The following is a 16873-nucleotide window of genomic DNA, read 5'->3' as shown; positions in this document are numbered from 1 at the left end:
AATTAAATATCATTTCCAAAAAATTGTGAAAACATTTATTTATATCGCACTTTTTTCAGCAATTCAAATTGATGTTGTTGCTCGGGAAATTTCTCAGAAAATTCTGAGATTCTGAGTCCCTCTTGTCATCCCGGGCAGACGGTAATAACAAAATTCATACCATTTCAATAACAAATACTGTTAAAATAACGAAAAGTGTTATGGAATCTTCATGAAAAATCCATTTTTGCATAAGGGTTTAATAACAGTTTATGTTATCATAACAAAAATTGTTATTGGTCTGATATTGGTTGAAAGCCAAAACAACTTTGGAATAACATTTTTTGTTATGGAATAATACCTCAAAATGTTATTGGGATGATCGGATTAGTTGTTAAAATAACAAAAAATAATAACAAAGATTTGTTCGAAGAATAACCCAAAATGTTATTAGTCTGTTATTACAATAACAATTGTATGATCAGTAGTGCTGAAAGGATATTACGGTTCTGTTCAGCAACGGAGAAGGACAACCATGGGTGGTCTCTCATGCTCATGCTCATGCTGTTATTACAATAACAATTGAATAACAAAAAAATCATAACGACGAATAACAAATCTTGCTATAAATAACATAAAATGTTATTAGCCAAGTATTTTCAAATATCAAGAAATGTTATTCCCAAGTTATTTCTGTCTGCTCGGGATTCCACCGGGAGGGAAAAACAAAGTGAAACGAATCCTTTTTTCTACATGAACGACCTTCCCTTTGAATGTACGCAAATTTCACAGAAAATTAAATTTCTTTTGTGTACAAAACGAGTTGATGAAGTGGCGATTTCATTTCATGCACTCAAAACAGAATATAAACCCGGATAAAAAATTACCATTTGATTACCATATTGGATCATACAATGACACTTTGAGAAATGGTAACTATTTGTGAAATCGTTTTTCAATTTCCCAAAATTAAAATTTAACTATATTAAACTATTTGTGAACTGTTTGATTTAAGGTTACTTTTTGCCAAATAGTACTTAAACCATTTATTTACCATACAACAAACAGTTTTTTGACGAAAATAGTACTGAGTTTTTTAAAGTTACCATTGCTAACCACCCTTATGCCAGATGGTTAAACCATTTGTGAGATAGTAAAAATTCATGCCAACCATATAAATACCATTTTTAAAATAGTAGTCAAACATTTTTGGAAATGGTAGTAACAATATAGTTTAAAGTTCAATTACCATATGAAAAAAAGTTTTAATATGGTACTTTTTTATGCGGGAAGTAAAATAGTTTGTGTTGCCAGCAAGATAGTTCTGCAAAGATTCTTTATATCAAATCGTTGAACGTTAAAAACTTTTATAATTAAATATATTCGAACCCTTATTTTTAGCAAAATCCCCTTTGTGAGTGCGCACCAGCTGGCAATTTTCCAAGCAAAATATGTACTTTATTGGCACGGACACGGAAAGGTGATTGCTATAGCTAGCCGTAATTAAAGCGAATGGTCATTGTCGTTCCGCTACCTGAGTCCATTCAGCTGGACTCCGGTTTTAAGCACGGTGAGAAAAATTTCCATTTTTTTATGTGCTTCGATTTTTTATATCTTTTAATTCATTCTTAAATAATCTAGAAATTTTTGTTGACGTGATTTAAAAAAGAGCTTTTAATTCTACTTTTACATCAACGTAAAATTATTTTTTTCCCACCGTGTCTCGATTTCCAATCCTTACGCGTTCGGAAAATCGAAAGTCAATAAATAAACGATACATGCGTTTGTGCGAAAACTTATGCTTCATATAAGCTTACTCGCCGATACTGCGTCCAACACGGAATTGAGTTTCAGTGAATTGTGATTGTTGTGCTCGCGCCTATTTAAACGTGTGCCAACGTGAGTGAGAGGGAGCGAGAGGGAGTGTGGAATGGGGAAGTGAAGGGCACACTTGAGGTTGTGTAAACATGAGGAATCGAGTGCTTCGATTGGTTTCACAGAATTTCAAAGTGATTGGATAAATTGCAAGAAATTTTTAGTTTTAAAATTAAATTAGAAAAATGGAGAAATTTTAATTCAATATTACATTAGAAAAAAATACAGACTTAAAACCTTGCTTAATGCAGATACTTTAAAATCTAATTTCCTTCCATTTAAAATTCAATGAGGGAGAAAATCCGAAACACGATATGCACCTCGAGAATTACCAAACCCAACGTCAGTCAAAAGCTTGCCCATAATTCCAACCCAGATTCCATTATCTTTCAGCATCCTCCCGGTTTCGGGAGCTTGCGTGAAAACCATTTTAAACATAATTGCTCTCTGCAGGACTCCACCGAAAGCGTCGTCATCGCCGGCGAGGTTTGGCATCCGGCCAGACCCATCTCTTCTCCTCCTAAGTGATGATCAGCACCCTGGTTTTCCCAAGTACCTCGGACGAGCGAAATTTGGACGCGAAAAATTCAGTTGCGGTGACCCCACCATAAACTGCGACTGAATTTCGCACCATTTCGTAACGTTGCTGGCGATGACAGCGGAGTCAGTTGTAACGGGAGGTTGAAAATTATTAAAAAGATGTTTTTAAATTATCTATTTTTACTATGAGCAAATAGTTATCTGAGACGTAGCGATTTATTAGTACTTTTGATTTAGTTGAAATTAACAATTGATGAGGTCCAAAACAATATTTTCGAAAAACACCCAATGTTAGGATTGATTTGAAAATTTTGAAAATATTTTCATTCGAAAGTTCAAAAAAAATCATTTTTTTATGTTTTGGCATTAAAAATTGGACGCATAGTTGCTGAGCTCATGTCACTTTAAAAAATGACTCTTTTTTTGGTGATGTAGAAAAAACCTAATTTAGCTGTTTCTCAGCAACCATTTACCAATCTCCAATGTATTTGGAGCAAATTTATTGGATTTCTGATCCTTTAATTAGTTTTTACTTCTTAAAGGATTTTTCTGGTACTTTTTCCAAAAGATTGTAAAATAATGATGTTTTTAATTCTTTTTTTCAAAAACGCTGCCAAATGAATATTGACCAACTCGTCATTTTGAGCAGTTTAATTTTTTTGTACAAAAAGTGAATTTTTGGATAAAACATTTTTTTAAATATTCGACTGCAACTGTAACTTACAACTTTGTCAAAGACACCAAATCGGTCAGAAATTCTGTTCTCAAGATACAGATTTTTGAACATTTTAAAAGCCTTTTCGTAAGGACAGCTGCCAAAGTAGTATGGAGACTTTTATGGTAATTTTTGAGTGAATTTTCTGATCAATTAGGTGTCTTGGGCAAAGTTGTAGGTATTGTTGAGGACTAACGAGAAAAAAATAGGTACACGGAAAAAAATATTTTTCAATTAACATTTTTTTCACACAAACTCAATTTTCCAAAATACATTTTTTTTTATTTTCAAGATTTTTTTTATATGTTTTAGAGGACAAAAACCCGCAACTTTTGAGCCATAGAGAAGAATGGTCAAAAAATCTTCCGCCGTGTTATGAATTTTTGAAAAAATGTAATTTTTGAAAAACATCACAATTACACACACAAAAATTACTTTATTTTTGTATGTTTTCAAAAAAATGTAATCAAGACTAACATTTGAAATGGGTGTAACATTGAATGTATGGCCCTTTTAAAATATTAGTTTTGATTCAAAAAAATTTGAAATATTTTTTCGAAAAGATCTAAACATTTTACGAATGTTTCATGTTTTAACATCGGACCATTGTTACTGAGATATCGACATTAGAAAATGGTGGGTTGTTTGTAATGACACAAAATAGCTTTTTTGGTCATAGGGAAGGCCCCCAAAAAGTTTGAGCTAAATAAAAAAAAAATCAAACCATCCACATTCACGACCCCCAGCTCTTTTGTGGTCTCTATTGCAAGTTTCTGCTCGAACTTAGGAGTCCGAAGGCTTGAATGGGGAGTTGGGTGCCCTCCTCATTCAAGGAACCTTCCACCCCTGGGTTCGAACTGACGACCTTTGGATTGCGAATCCAACCGGAGCAGCTAAATCAAAAAATACAAATAAAATCCATTTCCGGTTTTGGTAGAGAATTGCTCATATCAAAAATAAATAAAAATAAACGTTGTCAAATTTATTTTGATTTATGATAGAATACAGTTAACATAATGTTGGGAGTGATTTCAATAAATAGTTATTTATGAAATCTTTATTTATTTTAAACCTTATTTGCCATTAAAAAATGTGCTTATTAATAACTTTTTTTTCGATTTACATTGTTAAAAAATACTCAACGATTTAAAATGTCCAAAATAGGTATTAAAGCCCTTTCAAAATGTTACTTTTAATTAAATTTTTTTAATATTATTTTCATAGTAAAAAGCAGAAAAAGAAAATCAATTTTTAATTTTTAATTGAAACAATAGTACGAGATATCGTGAGTAGAAAAATGAGGACTTATTAAGTGACACTGAAAAAATTCAATTTCACAAAATTTAAGCTTGATTAGGAATTTTAAAATTGCAAGAAAGTCGTTTTTAATTGTTATTTTCAGTGCCAGCTTGCAATAGCTTTTTTAGTCCCTTAAATTATATGAGATATAGAAAATATTTCGAAAAAAATTACGTAATTTGGAAGTTGAATTTTTAGTGATAAAAATAAAATAAAAAAACACGGTTTTTTTTGTGCACCTACTTCTAAATCACAATCTACAGCTATGACAAAGATGCTCAATCGATCGATTTTTAAAAGGTTTTTTTTTCAAAGGCGGTTCGAAAAAAACAGGGGGCAAAAAATGTTTTATTTACATTAAACTCAAAATTTTTATTTTGTGTTTTTAAATGAAATCAGCTAAAAACAGTTCAAAATGCATTTCCTTGCGCTATCTTTTTTTTTTTTTAATTTTGTAAAATTTCATAACGCAAAATAGTAATTTATGCAACAAAGTGCAAAAAGTTGATTTTTTCAGCACGAGTCCAACGAGGCTCTGCCGAGTTGGATGTACACGACGAATGCAGGAAATATCGAATTTTGCATTTTTGGCACACCAAATTTAGTTTTTCAAGATTTTTTTTATTAGTTATTGAACAACTGTACTGATGTATAATGCATTTTACAACACATTTTTCATCGAAACGTGGAATAATGATTTGGTTTGATATTTTTTTTTGTTTTTTTGCGTGGGCAAAATCATTTGGCAGTGTTGTATTTTTTTAAATAATTATTTTTGGAAAACGGTCGAAAAAAAAAATTTTTTTATGCAATATCGGATTTGAAATCACGATGTACTGGACAGCAATTTCGATAAAGTACGTCGTTTTCGAGGTAAATCTATCAATAATTGGAATTTTTTGCAATTTTTCACGATTTATCAAGTTTGAAAAATTGTTTTTTTCGATAAGTTCATGAAATTTCCTTTAAATTGCAATTCTGGTTGTTGATGTACAGCTACAAGCTGTTAACATCAAAACAATCGATATTTTGTAGAATAGTTGGCTAAGATTTAAGAAAATCAGAACCATAAAATTCTCCTTTGATTTCCCGTTGCTTAGCACGTCTATGAAATGTTTCAGCGAAATGTTTCACATTTTTAGCAACCCTTATTTTATTTTTAATTGTTTTGGGCATTGACTTCAGCCTACAAATACATTTGAAATGAAAGATGATGTTTCAATTTATCAAATAACACAGTTTTGATATTATGTGAACTTATATCCAAATAATTGGTAGAACAAGATGAAGTGTCCGGGTTTCGCAGTGTCCAAGAATTTGAATCATGACAAGAAGCATGACGTTAATATATTTTTAATGAATTTATTATTTTTATCGCAGAGGTTGGTTGTACATAGAGGTAAATTATCACTTAGATTTAGATGAACTATCATGGAGACGCATGATACTTCATCAAACTTAGTATAAAATTTCGATACAATTCGTCTTTTCCGTGCATCGAAAATGTGTCCACTTGGCACCGCATTAGAGGTTACTCGCCAGGGACTGCTTCCATTGTGGCGGGAGAGCAACACCAAAACCACTTACACTGCTGGGATGCTGGAGGTCACGTGGCGGAGTGTAATACCTCCCGGATCGGGGGCAGGGTCATCGCCGTTGCAGTCACAGTAAAGGTCGTACGTGTGTCCTTTTTTCGGTCAACATTTGAGCGCGATTCGGGGAGAATTGCAATGTAAAATAGAGAAAACGGTTCCCGCGTGGTCCAAATTGCATCATTTAACCAAGATTACCGTATACTAATTACGTGAATTTACTCAATCAGGCGCCGTGCCCAGCAGCTGAAGGTGGCCAAACAGCGCGAAAAGGAATGGCTCAAGGCGCAGCGGAGCAAGGACCGGCTGGGGAACGCGCACATGTCCACCTACAAGCGCCACATCACCTTCGAGGACAGCGTGGTGCTGCTGGAGGCTGCCGCGCGGAACGACATTGCCGAGGTGAGTGGCCCTATGTTTTTGAAGGTTATTTAATTGAATTTAATAGCGCCATCGATAACTGATCGGATTTTTTTTAATGAATTTTGCGATAATAATTCGACTCCAATTCACTGGAAGCAAAAAGTCACCAATAATGCCTCCTAGGTTGGTCGAGTCACGGATCACTTTGCTAGAGAAGAACCCTCCATCAACCGAGCTCTGTACCATGACAGACCGGATGAGAGGATAACAACTTCCTGGAAAGGTATCCAACCTGTATCGATTTTGGTGGCCCTTCCGGATTGTTTATATGCGTAACGTATGTTTATTTTTGAAACGAATTTTGCTAGAAAAGCTGACAATTTTGTGTCATTTCTCGATTATTGTTAACAATTGTTTTTGTTGACAAAACTGCTCGATTACCCTGTGACATTTCCAGAATCAAACGAGTCAGACACTTGTGCCAAGTGTGTAACTGAATCAAAGGACTCTAATTAATCGCACAAACACAACCCCCATCAGAAACAGTAGGCGGATGGGATTATAGTTTGAAGCTCTGGCAAGTCCGTCTCCTGGTCCGGACAGCTGGATGAGACAAAGAGTCGGCAGAGCCTGCTATGGTCTATTTTCCACCCAGAGATAACTGGGGACTTTTGAAAAGGTCGCATGATTCAAAGGTAAAATTTTCGAGGAATTCTTTGGAAGTTTTTGGATTACTCCGCGAACAATGGATTCACAATTGAAAATTTCTGCTTTGAAGAGCGGATTTTCAGAGATTTTCTCGAGAGCTTTCGCCAGGTAGATCAGAATTATCAACACAAACCGGCGACAACTCGAGAACTGCTTGCTTTCCTGGAACCCCGGGTCCAGAAGAGGACGAGGACATTTTGCAATTTCGTCACGTCCTTGCATTAATTGGAATGCTGCTCCACTCCAGTTTTAGAAATCTTCCTCAGGACGCCGGAGAATCGGTCCAGAATCGGATTAGGAAGTGTGGGAAATTGCTTTTGCTAATCAAACAGAAAAGCTGCACACACTTATCTCGTTTTCACGTCTTCAGCACTCTTCATCACTCTAAGTAATAGTGATAATATTTCTGTTTTTCCTGCTTTTCAATTTTCCGGAAAAGTACAATCCAAGTCATCGAAGATGACCCAGTATCGGCAATGCCGTGTCACTCGATGAGGGGGAAATGTTTACCCAAGTCCACCCATCTCGAATGTGGAAAACACACTTCTTAGTGCAAACAAACAAGCAAACAGATGAAGGTAAACACGAACGCCGAAGGCGAATCGTAGCCCGAAATTGTGCGTAAATATTTACCTTTTACACCGCGGAGGCCAAACACACTTGCTCTGTAATCGCGTGTGGTTGCTTTGTTGTTCTTTTTGATACTTTGAGAATGGATCAACTCAAGATCATCATTAGCTCGGTCGGTTTTCATAGCGGATTGTTGTTGTTTTGCAATTTTGAGTTTCTAAAATTTCTAGTACTAGTATTATATTTTCCTGGAGTATAAATGCAGTCCAGACTCGATTATTCGAAGGTCTTGGAAAAAAACAAAACCAAAACCACACAGAACCACACAGAACCACACAGAACCACACAGAACCGCACAGAACCACACAGAACCGCACAGAACCACACAGAACCACACAGAGCCACACAGAACCACACAGAGCCACACAGAACCACACAAAATCACACAGAATCACACACAACCACAACCACACAGAGCCACACAGAGCAGGGTGGCCACTCAAGTCGGGAAATCGGGAAAATCGGGAAAAATCGGGAATTTGCCAAAATCCGCCAAAAATCGGGAAAAAGTCTGGAATTTATGATTTTTGTCAAAAAGTCGAGAAAAGTCGGGAATTCCAAGCATACTTGTTTGAAAATTAATTTTAACTCTGGAATAATTTTATAATGTTTTGTACAAATTTTTAAATTAAATTCACTCAATTCTGCTTTGGTGACTTACTTAAAATTTAAGGTTCCTTTTACTATTTCTTATTATTTGAGTATGGAAAAGCTGTTTAAGACATTCAAAATCTTAATAATATTGGATGCAGTTGACACAGATTTTCATAATATTTTTTTATGAATCTAATGATCTTCATTATTATTTGTTTATCAACAAGACGTAAAGTTAATAAAAAACTAAAATAAAAATAGAGCCCAGCTTAGAGCTTCGATTCTATTTAATTTTGTCACATAAATTGAATATTTGAAAACAGATGCCAAACATGAAGAAAATGTTGAAATTGCAAAAAAAATAATCCATTTGAGTTATTGCAAAATTGTTTAAAAAAATTGTTCCTTCAAACATATTGCTTAAAATAAGTGGGAAAGGGAGAATGGGCGGATTTGGTCCAAGGATGTACACGAACGGGAGAAACTTTATTCGAAAGATCTCGCCGAGACATGAAAAAAAGTCTTCTGGACGAACTCTCTAAACCCCGGGGTTCAAAAGTTACACGTTGTTGAAGTTTGATTATTTTGGGTTAAAATGCACAAAATATCGTTTTTTTGCTATTTCTAAAATCACTCATAAAATCCTTATTTTATTATGGATTTCGATCATCTTGACTTCATTCGACGCGTATCAGCAAAAACTATAAGTTCTGATATGTTTTAGCATGATTGAAACATGACTTCTCTTGTCTTTATACGTTTGAACCGTTTGTGCAAGAGGCTTACCATAGAAACAAGTCGAAACTTGAAGATTTTGAAAACGGATCCTACCCAGACTGCTTCAGTTAGTATGGAAGGCTACAGTGCATTGTTGTAACAACTTATTGAGATGTTCTGAGTCGTCCAAGAACTCCTTGGAGTTCAGACCGGCGAGTCTACCGCCGTAACAAGCAAGAGGTCAGTGATTTTTTACCACTGAAGCTATGCGGGTATGATCAGTGGTCAAAACAGGTAGAAATCTTGATTGTCATGGTGGTATACCCACAGATCTTAACTAGGATGACCCAGGATATATCGAAACATTAACAAAGTAGTCTACCATACTCACTGAAGCTATGCGGGTATGATCAGCGGTAAACAATCACTGGCCTCTTGCTTGTTACGGCGGTAGACCCACCGGTCTTAACTCCAAGAAGTTCTTGGATGACCCAGAACATCTCAATAAGTTGTTACAACAATGCATTGTAGCCTTCCATACTCACTGAAGCAGTCTGGGTAGGATCCGTTTTCAAAATCTTCAAGTTTCGGCTTGTTTCTATGGTAAACCTCTTGTACAAGTGGTTCAAACGTATAAAGACAAGAGAAGTCATGTTTCAATCATGCTAAAACATATCAGAACTTATAGTTCTTGCTGATACGCGTCGAATGAAGTCAAGATGATCGAAATCCATAATAAAATAAGGATTTTATGAGTGATTTTAGAAATAGCAAAAATACGATATTTTGTGCATTTTAACCCAAAATAATCAAACTTCAACAACGTGTAACTTTTGAACCCCGGGGTTTAGAGAGTTCGTCCAGAAGACTTTTTTTCATGTCTCGGCGAAATCTTTCGAATAAAGTTTCTCCCGTTCGTGTACATCCTTTCCTTGGACCAGCTTCCATACAAATTTGCCCATTCTCCTTTGAAAGATTTTTTGAAATTCAGTTATCTTTCAATTTATGCCATTTCCAGTTGAAATGAAGTATCAAAAACTATAAGTTTGCCAATTTTAAAAAATAACATGAAAGTTATAAGTATTGTTGAACTTTCGATTTTTTTTATGAATGACAAGCCTTACCCGACAAACTTCGTTCTGCCTTTTTTTTCGTTTGTTGACGTTTTTAACTTGTTTGCTTATTCAGCCTCCTGTGATCAAAATTTGATTTTACGTAACTTTTCCCATACAATCTGCAGATGCCCCGGAATCGGTTCCTGAGTGGCCAAAGTTGTATTTTTTTGGCGTAAGAACCTTCCTTGGGCTTGCACGAACCCAACGCAACAAAGAGCACCTCGATCCGACGCTCCGTATTGAACTGATTCGCGTTCGAACAAAACCGTCGAAATTTTTTATATACAGCAGTTCCATATGAAAGTTAAAGAAAAAAAATAAAAGTGCTTCGATTTGGCTCAAAATTTTTCTGGGGGTTCCTTGGCCAAAATAATTAGACCCGTATTTTTTTGTTTGGCCATTAGGGTGGCCTACGCCGTGTTAGGGTGGTCCGAAAAATGGCCATTTTCGTCGATTTTCACAAAAACCACTTTTTTCAAAAAATCATAACTTCGCTCCATTTCAACCGATTTTAGCTGTCTAGGGCGCAAATGAAAGATGATAAGTTGGACTTTCAAGAAAAAATAATGTGGAGTTTCAAAAATCTAGCCTAACATTTGAAAAAGTCTTATGAAAACATCAAATGCCGTTTTGACGGTGTCTGGACCAAAGAGCCTATATCTGAAAATATTTTTAACGGATTCCTCGGACAATTTTACATAACATATCAAAAATTGGGCGAGGTTCATTAACAGGATTCAGAGATATGATTTTTTGAAAATAAAATCCGGGTTTTTCGACGCGCCGCGCGCGAAAACGAGAAATTGACGAAATCGGCAAAAAATTAACTTTTTTCACTAAAACTGCGATAACTAGAAAATTTCAGCGATGACCTATACATGTTAGGGTACCAAAATTTTCGTAATTGAAATACGCAACTTTTGGTACCCTAACATCTATAGGTCATCGCTGAAATTTTCGAGTTATCGCAGTTTTAGTGAAAAAAGTTAATTTTTTGCCGATTTCGTCAATTTCTCGTTTTCGCGCGCGGCGCGTCGAAAAACCCGGATTTTATTTTCAAAAAATCATATCTCTGAATCCTGTTAATGAACCTCGCCCAATTTTTGATATGTTATGTAAAATTGTCCGAGGAATCCGTTAAAAATATTTTCAGATATAGGCTCTTTGGTCCAGACACCGTCAAAACGGCATTTGATGTTTTCATAAGACTTTTTCAAATGTTAGGCTAGATTTTTGAAACTCCACATTATTTTTTCTTGGAAGTCAAACTTATCATCTTTCATTTGCGCCCTAGACAGCTAAAATCGGTTGAAATGGAGCGAAGTTATGATTTTTTGAAAAAAGTGGTTTTTGTGAAAATCGACGAAAATGGCCATTTTTCGGACCACCCTAACACGGCGTAGGCCACCCTAATGGCCAAACAAAAAAATACGGGTCTAATTATTTTGGCCAAGGAACCCCCAGAAAAATTTTGAGCCAAATCGAAGCACTTTTATTTTTTTTTCTTTAACTTTCATATGGAACTGCTGTATATATAGATTGTTTGTGATTCATAATAATGCATATCTATTTTTGAAGTATTTTTTTATTTGTTTTTCAGTTTCTGTGTTTACAAAAATTGCAAATAGTTGGATTTTTAAAAATAAATTAGATTTTTTTTTTTGGTAGCTGATATTGACTTTTCTTATAGAGAGTTTTTTGTTTGATATTATTCTTTAGATAAGAAATGCCTATTATTTGAGCTTTCTGGAAAAGTCTGGAATTTGAAAATGGGATTTGAGTTGTCACCCTGCACAGAACCACACAGACCCACACAGAACCACACAGAATCACACAAAACCGCACAAAAACAACACAGAATTACACAGAACCACACAGAATCACACAGAACCACACAATAATTTTTTTTGGGAAAAAGATAATTTTCAAGTGTTGTACATCGAAATTTCATTAAAAAAAAAAAACAAGATTTCAACGTTGAATTAAAGCCCATTTCCAGCAAAACATATTTTTTCACCATAACTTCCAATTCATAACTGTATTCTTTGCGGCGTTATTCCCCAGTAGAAAAGAAAGTTTATGATGGAATCCATTTATTTTAAATCTACCCAGTGAGAAACGTGACGTCGGGCACGTTGGCCGCCAAGCCAGCCCGGCATCAGCTGCCGTTAACCGGGACGTCCAGAAGGGCCTCGTTCGCGCAAATAAACAATAATATTTTTGCGGAAACAAAAACAAAACTATCGTTGTAAGGGGTGAGTTTGACCAAAAAGGTTCATTTTTGAAATTTAATTTCAACCGAGTTTTTAAAATCTCTTATTATAATTTTTTTGCTAATTTTTATATTTTTTTGTTTTTGTTTCAAACTAACAAAATTCACATCTCTTTACGGTCTCCAAAAAGGCCGTCGCAAAACCGCCGCCAACTTGGACCTAAGATTGAGTTGTACTGTTTGGCCTGCGAACTTAGAGCGTGCGAGCGAGAGAGCGCGCATTAAAATTGGTTTTTTATGGCCAATCCACGGTGGACCAACAACTCAACGCCTGCTTTGGTTTGCCCGTTAACAAATGGCCCACCATCAAGCTGGAAGAGATGAGATTTGAGGTTTTGCATTGTTTGAGGTCAAGTTTATTAATGTTTCATATTTCTTGTATTGGTCAATTTTATTTTGTAAAATTAGATTTTTTTTTTGTTTTTATTTTCTGTAAAACTTTAAATAATTTATATTTTTGAATTTTTTTGAGTTCTTTCTTCTTTTGACTTAACTTTGAACACTCAAGGGTTCCGGACCAATTCCGGACCGTCAAGTGTGATTTGGTTAAGGTCGAATTCGTGGCCGGCACAGTTTGCAAATTTAATGCCGGTCGTAAAGCACCGCAAGTGAGCGTGTTGAGGAGGGATTTCCCATGCGGAATTTACTACCTTGGTGGGGTGCACCCTGAACCTTCCCCTTCCCAAAATAAACGGAATTGGGAAACGATTTGCGCGAGGAATATTTTGCTTAGGTCCTCGAGGGAACATAAAATACCGCCCAAATCGATTTCGGTTTTCGATGGGAGGTGACTGCCATTGTCACGGCCCCCCAAGAAATGATCTTCCGCGGGGGTGCTATTGAGTGAAGGGTACTTTGGCGAGCACAACAGCTCCTAAAGTGAAATAGGGGAAAGTGGCTTTAACAATATTTGTTCACACATTTTTTAAAATTTGCTAAGTTACGATTATATTTTTAAAAATTACAGTTTAAACTAAAGCAAATGTCTAAATTTAGTAACCTAACTCCCCTTTTTTAACGCCAGACGAAAATGGAAAGGTACTTTTCCTGTTTACACATTGTCGGAAAGTGTCGTTTAGTTGAAGTGGAAAATCAATAACATTTGTAGCTTGACAAAACTAAAAAAAGAAAAAAAAAATCATAAAAATATATTTCAAAATCCCAAGAAGTCACGGGACAAAAGCCCATTCAATGCACATCTCCGTCAACCTGTCCGACGCAGGTGAAATATTCCACGGTGACCATTAAATCGGGCCAATTTTCCGCAATCAACGAGAAATCTCTGTCCCTCTGTTGTGACCTTTCATTGTCAATCCGAGAGGACCCGTCAGCAAGAATAAAAGTGCCCGGCGCGAACGTGAATAAATCGAAGGAAATGACGACTTTTGGAGGAGGGCAGGGCAGACACACTTTTCAAGTGAGGGGAAAGATGCTGATCCAAAAAAATGGGAAAAGTGGTTGTTATCGATGGTGGCTGGAAAAGCAGTTGTTGGACGGATTCGTTTTTTTTTTTTTGGTAAAATTAGCAAACGTACACAGAAATTTAAAATATTGTTTTGTAAATTTAAGAATTGTAATAAAATTTAAGCCTTTTTGCTTCTCAGATATTGGACAGTTACCCAAAGTTACCCAATTGATGATTTGATTTTTGATTTTGGCGAAATGTTGTTTCTTTAGTTCATTTCAGCGAAATATCTTCTAGGCTTATATTTTTCAAAGTATTTGTCCATCCCTTCAAAAACGGTCCGAAAAATCAGAAGGCAAAAAAAAATTTGTGTTCAAAATTTCAATGTAATTACATACATTTTCCATGTCTTTTGCATTAAAATACAAAAAAAAAGTAGCATGCTATTTAATATTACAATTTTTTTTTTTTGCTTAATGTGAAAATGCATTTCTAATTGTAATCAATCGAATCCTAGAATCTGAGAAGTCTGTACAAAACAGATTTTAAAAATAAAGAAGAAGAAAAGTCCAGACTCATTATCAGAAGTTCGATTATCCGAAGGTTTGTATGGGACATCGGATAATCGAATCATGCACAATTTATTTTCGTTTCTTAGAATTTTCTTACTTTTTCATCAAATTTATTTCAGTTAAATTTGAGTGGTTTTTGCCTTTTAAATTACAAAATGCATTTTTTTTCTCAATATTTCTTCTTTGCCATTTTGGCCTCCATCTTGTATTACAAAATTATAAATCATCTTAGAGTTGTTTAGTGGGTCATATTTAAGCTCAACAGTAAAAAGAAGAATACGATTTTTTTTCGAGCTTCGATTATTCGAAGTGACATTTCGCCAAGGCATTCGGATAGTCGAGTCTTGACTGTACATTTATTTCTGATCTGTGATCAGACTTTTCTGAAATAATATAAAAGTTAGAAAATAACTTTTCTTCAAAATGCAAAAACGAATTTGCAGTTCAAAAATGTAAAAGTCTACCCTATTTAAGTCAAATTTGAATGGTTGAGGCTATTAAATTACAAAATACATTTTCTCAATATGTCATCCCCGCCATTTTTGATTTCAAAATTGTAAATAACTTTAGAGTAGTTTAGGAGTCATACTCGACAGTAAAAACTATGACACCGAAAAATTTTGTTTTTCGTGTTTCGATTATCCGAAGTGAAATTTTTCTAAGACCCTTGAAAAATCGCGTCTGCATTGTTAAAAAGTATTAATAGGCTTTTTTCCACATAACCCGGAAATGGATTTTACTTATATTTGTTGGTTTGGCTTTGGAAAATCTGTAATTTTTTAAGGAATTTTTTGATTGATATGATGTCTTCGTGTCTTCTTTTTTTTGTGTCTTCGGCAAAGTTGTAGGTATTGAAAGGACTATTCAGAAAAAATAGGTACACGGAAAAAAACATTGGTGATTTTTTGATTAACTTTCATTTCATAAAAATTCAATTTCCCAAAATCCGCGTTTTTTTTATTTTTGAATTTTTTTTTATTTGTTTTAGGGGACAAAACCCCGCATGTTTTTAGCCATACAGAAGCTTTGGACCACAATTTTGCCCACGATTTATAATTTTTTTTTAATAGAGATTTTTGAAAAAAAAAATCTTGCATTTGAATTTTTTGACCTTATTTTTTTTGTGTAAATTCGACTTTGCAATCGAAAAGTACTTAACATTTTTTTTTATTAGGTGCATTGTTCTCGAAATAAGGTAAAAAAATATATTTCGTTTTTTTTAAGTAGACTCCATGATTGTCCATTCCAATCCATCCATTCCTGGTTTTTTTTTTCGAAAAGTTCAGAAAATTTCCTACAATTTCGTCTAAGAAACATTGAAGATTGGACCGCTGGTTTCTAAGATGCAGCGGAAAAAAGAAAAAGCAACAGGATTTTTTAAAGTATCGCCCTCCATTTAAATTTTAAAAACATTTAAGACAAGCTAAAAAACAGATTAAACATTTTGCAAAAAAATTAAAGAAGCAAATCAAAAAAGAAAACAAAAACAAAAATTAGATTAAAAAAAAGCAAAGCCCGTTTCAATTATTTTTCAAAGTTTATGTCAGTTTATGTTTATGTCGAAAATAGCTATTTTCGCAAGTTTTTTGGGCTTTTTGAAGAAACTATTGAAACAATCAGATCAGTTTAGGTCTTGTTAACTTTGCAAAACATTTCTACAGGACCTAATACAAAAAGTGGGACTCTAACTGTTTTCTATTCAGAGTTATGACAATTTCCGTAAAAAAGTCGAAGTAAAAAATGTTCGCGTGTAGTGGATCCTTAAACAATGTTAAATGTTTTTTTCTGCGTTGATGTTGCATGTTTGGACTGGTTTTATAATATTTTGAATTTTCGAAAAATTCCGATGTACAGTATCACAAAAATAGTTTTGTTAATACTAATATATATTTTGAAAACTAATGATTGCAAAACACGTTAACTATATTGCATTTTGGGCCTCATCCATAAAGTTTTTTACGCTAAAATTGACAATAAAATCTTAAAAAAATGACTTTTAAATCTTATTATTACAAGACATTATTTATTGTACCTGATGCATTTTACAATAGTTTAATTTTAGAATTTGTAAACCGTGGCTGAAAATGGTTTTAATTTGCAAAATTATTTTCTGATTTTTTTGTTGCTTTATATCACTTTTTCTGTGACCTAAAATTCTTACAAAAGGAATTTCTTCGATCTCCTAAATAAACTCCTAATCTGATTGCTCAAACGAAGCCACGACTTGTCTCCAAATGAACACACACAATTCTCTGCCTTTCTAGATTCGCTCCCTCCTCTAATTGAGCCCCTTTCCGGACTGTATTTGAAATTTATCCTTCGCTCCCACACACCCAACCTCCGTGGACGTGATTCTTCCCTGCACCGGATAAGGGAAACGTGACTTTCGTATGATTTCCAGTCCAGGATATCCTGGTTTTGAACAGTAATTAAATCGAGTTTTAAAACTACAAGTTTTTGAATTGGTCATAAACTGTGATTTTGATTTTAAAATTGT

The 16873-nt window shown here is 34.6% G+C and overlaps 1 protein-coding gene across 10 annotated transcripts in view; it reads left to right on the top strand.

Moving 5' to 3' along the window:
* Positions 1-16873, top strand: part of LOC120415173 (protein phosphatase 1 regulatory subunit 12B-like) — a 215318-nt gene that overhangs the window by 149863 nt on the left and 48582 nt on the right. For all 10 annotated transcript variants that reach the window (XM_052707108.1, XM_039576619.2, XM_039576622.2 and 7 more), the window contains one exon: positions 6231-6402. In XM_052707108.1, coding sequence (XP_052563068.1) covers positions 6231-6402 — 172 coding nt within the window. The remainder of the gene's footprint in view (positions 1-6230; positions 6403-16873) is intronic.

The sequence above is a fragment of the Culex pipiens genome, chromosome 2, assembly GCF_016801865.2.
Source record: "Culex pipiens pallens isolate TS chromosome 2, TS_CPP_V2, whole genome shotgun sequence".
In the NCBI taxonomy this organism is placed as follows: domain Eukaryota; kingdom Metazoa; phylum Arthropoda; class Insecta; order Diptera; family Culicidae; genus Culex; species Culex pipiens.
This window is presented reverse-complemented; position numbering and strand designations above follow the sequence as displayed.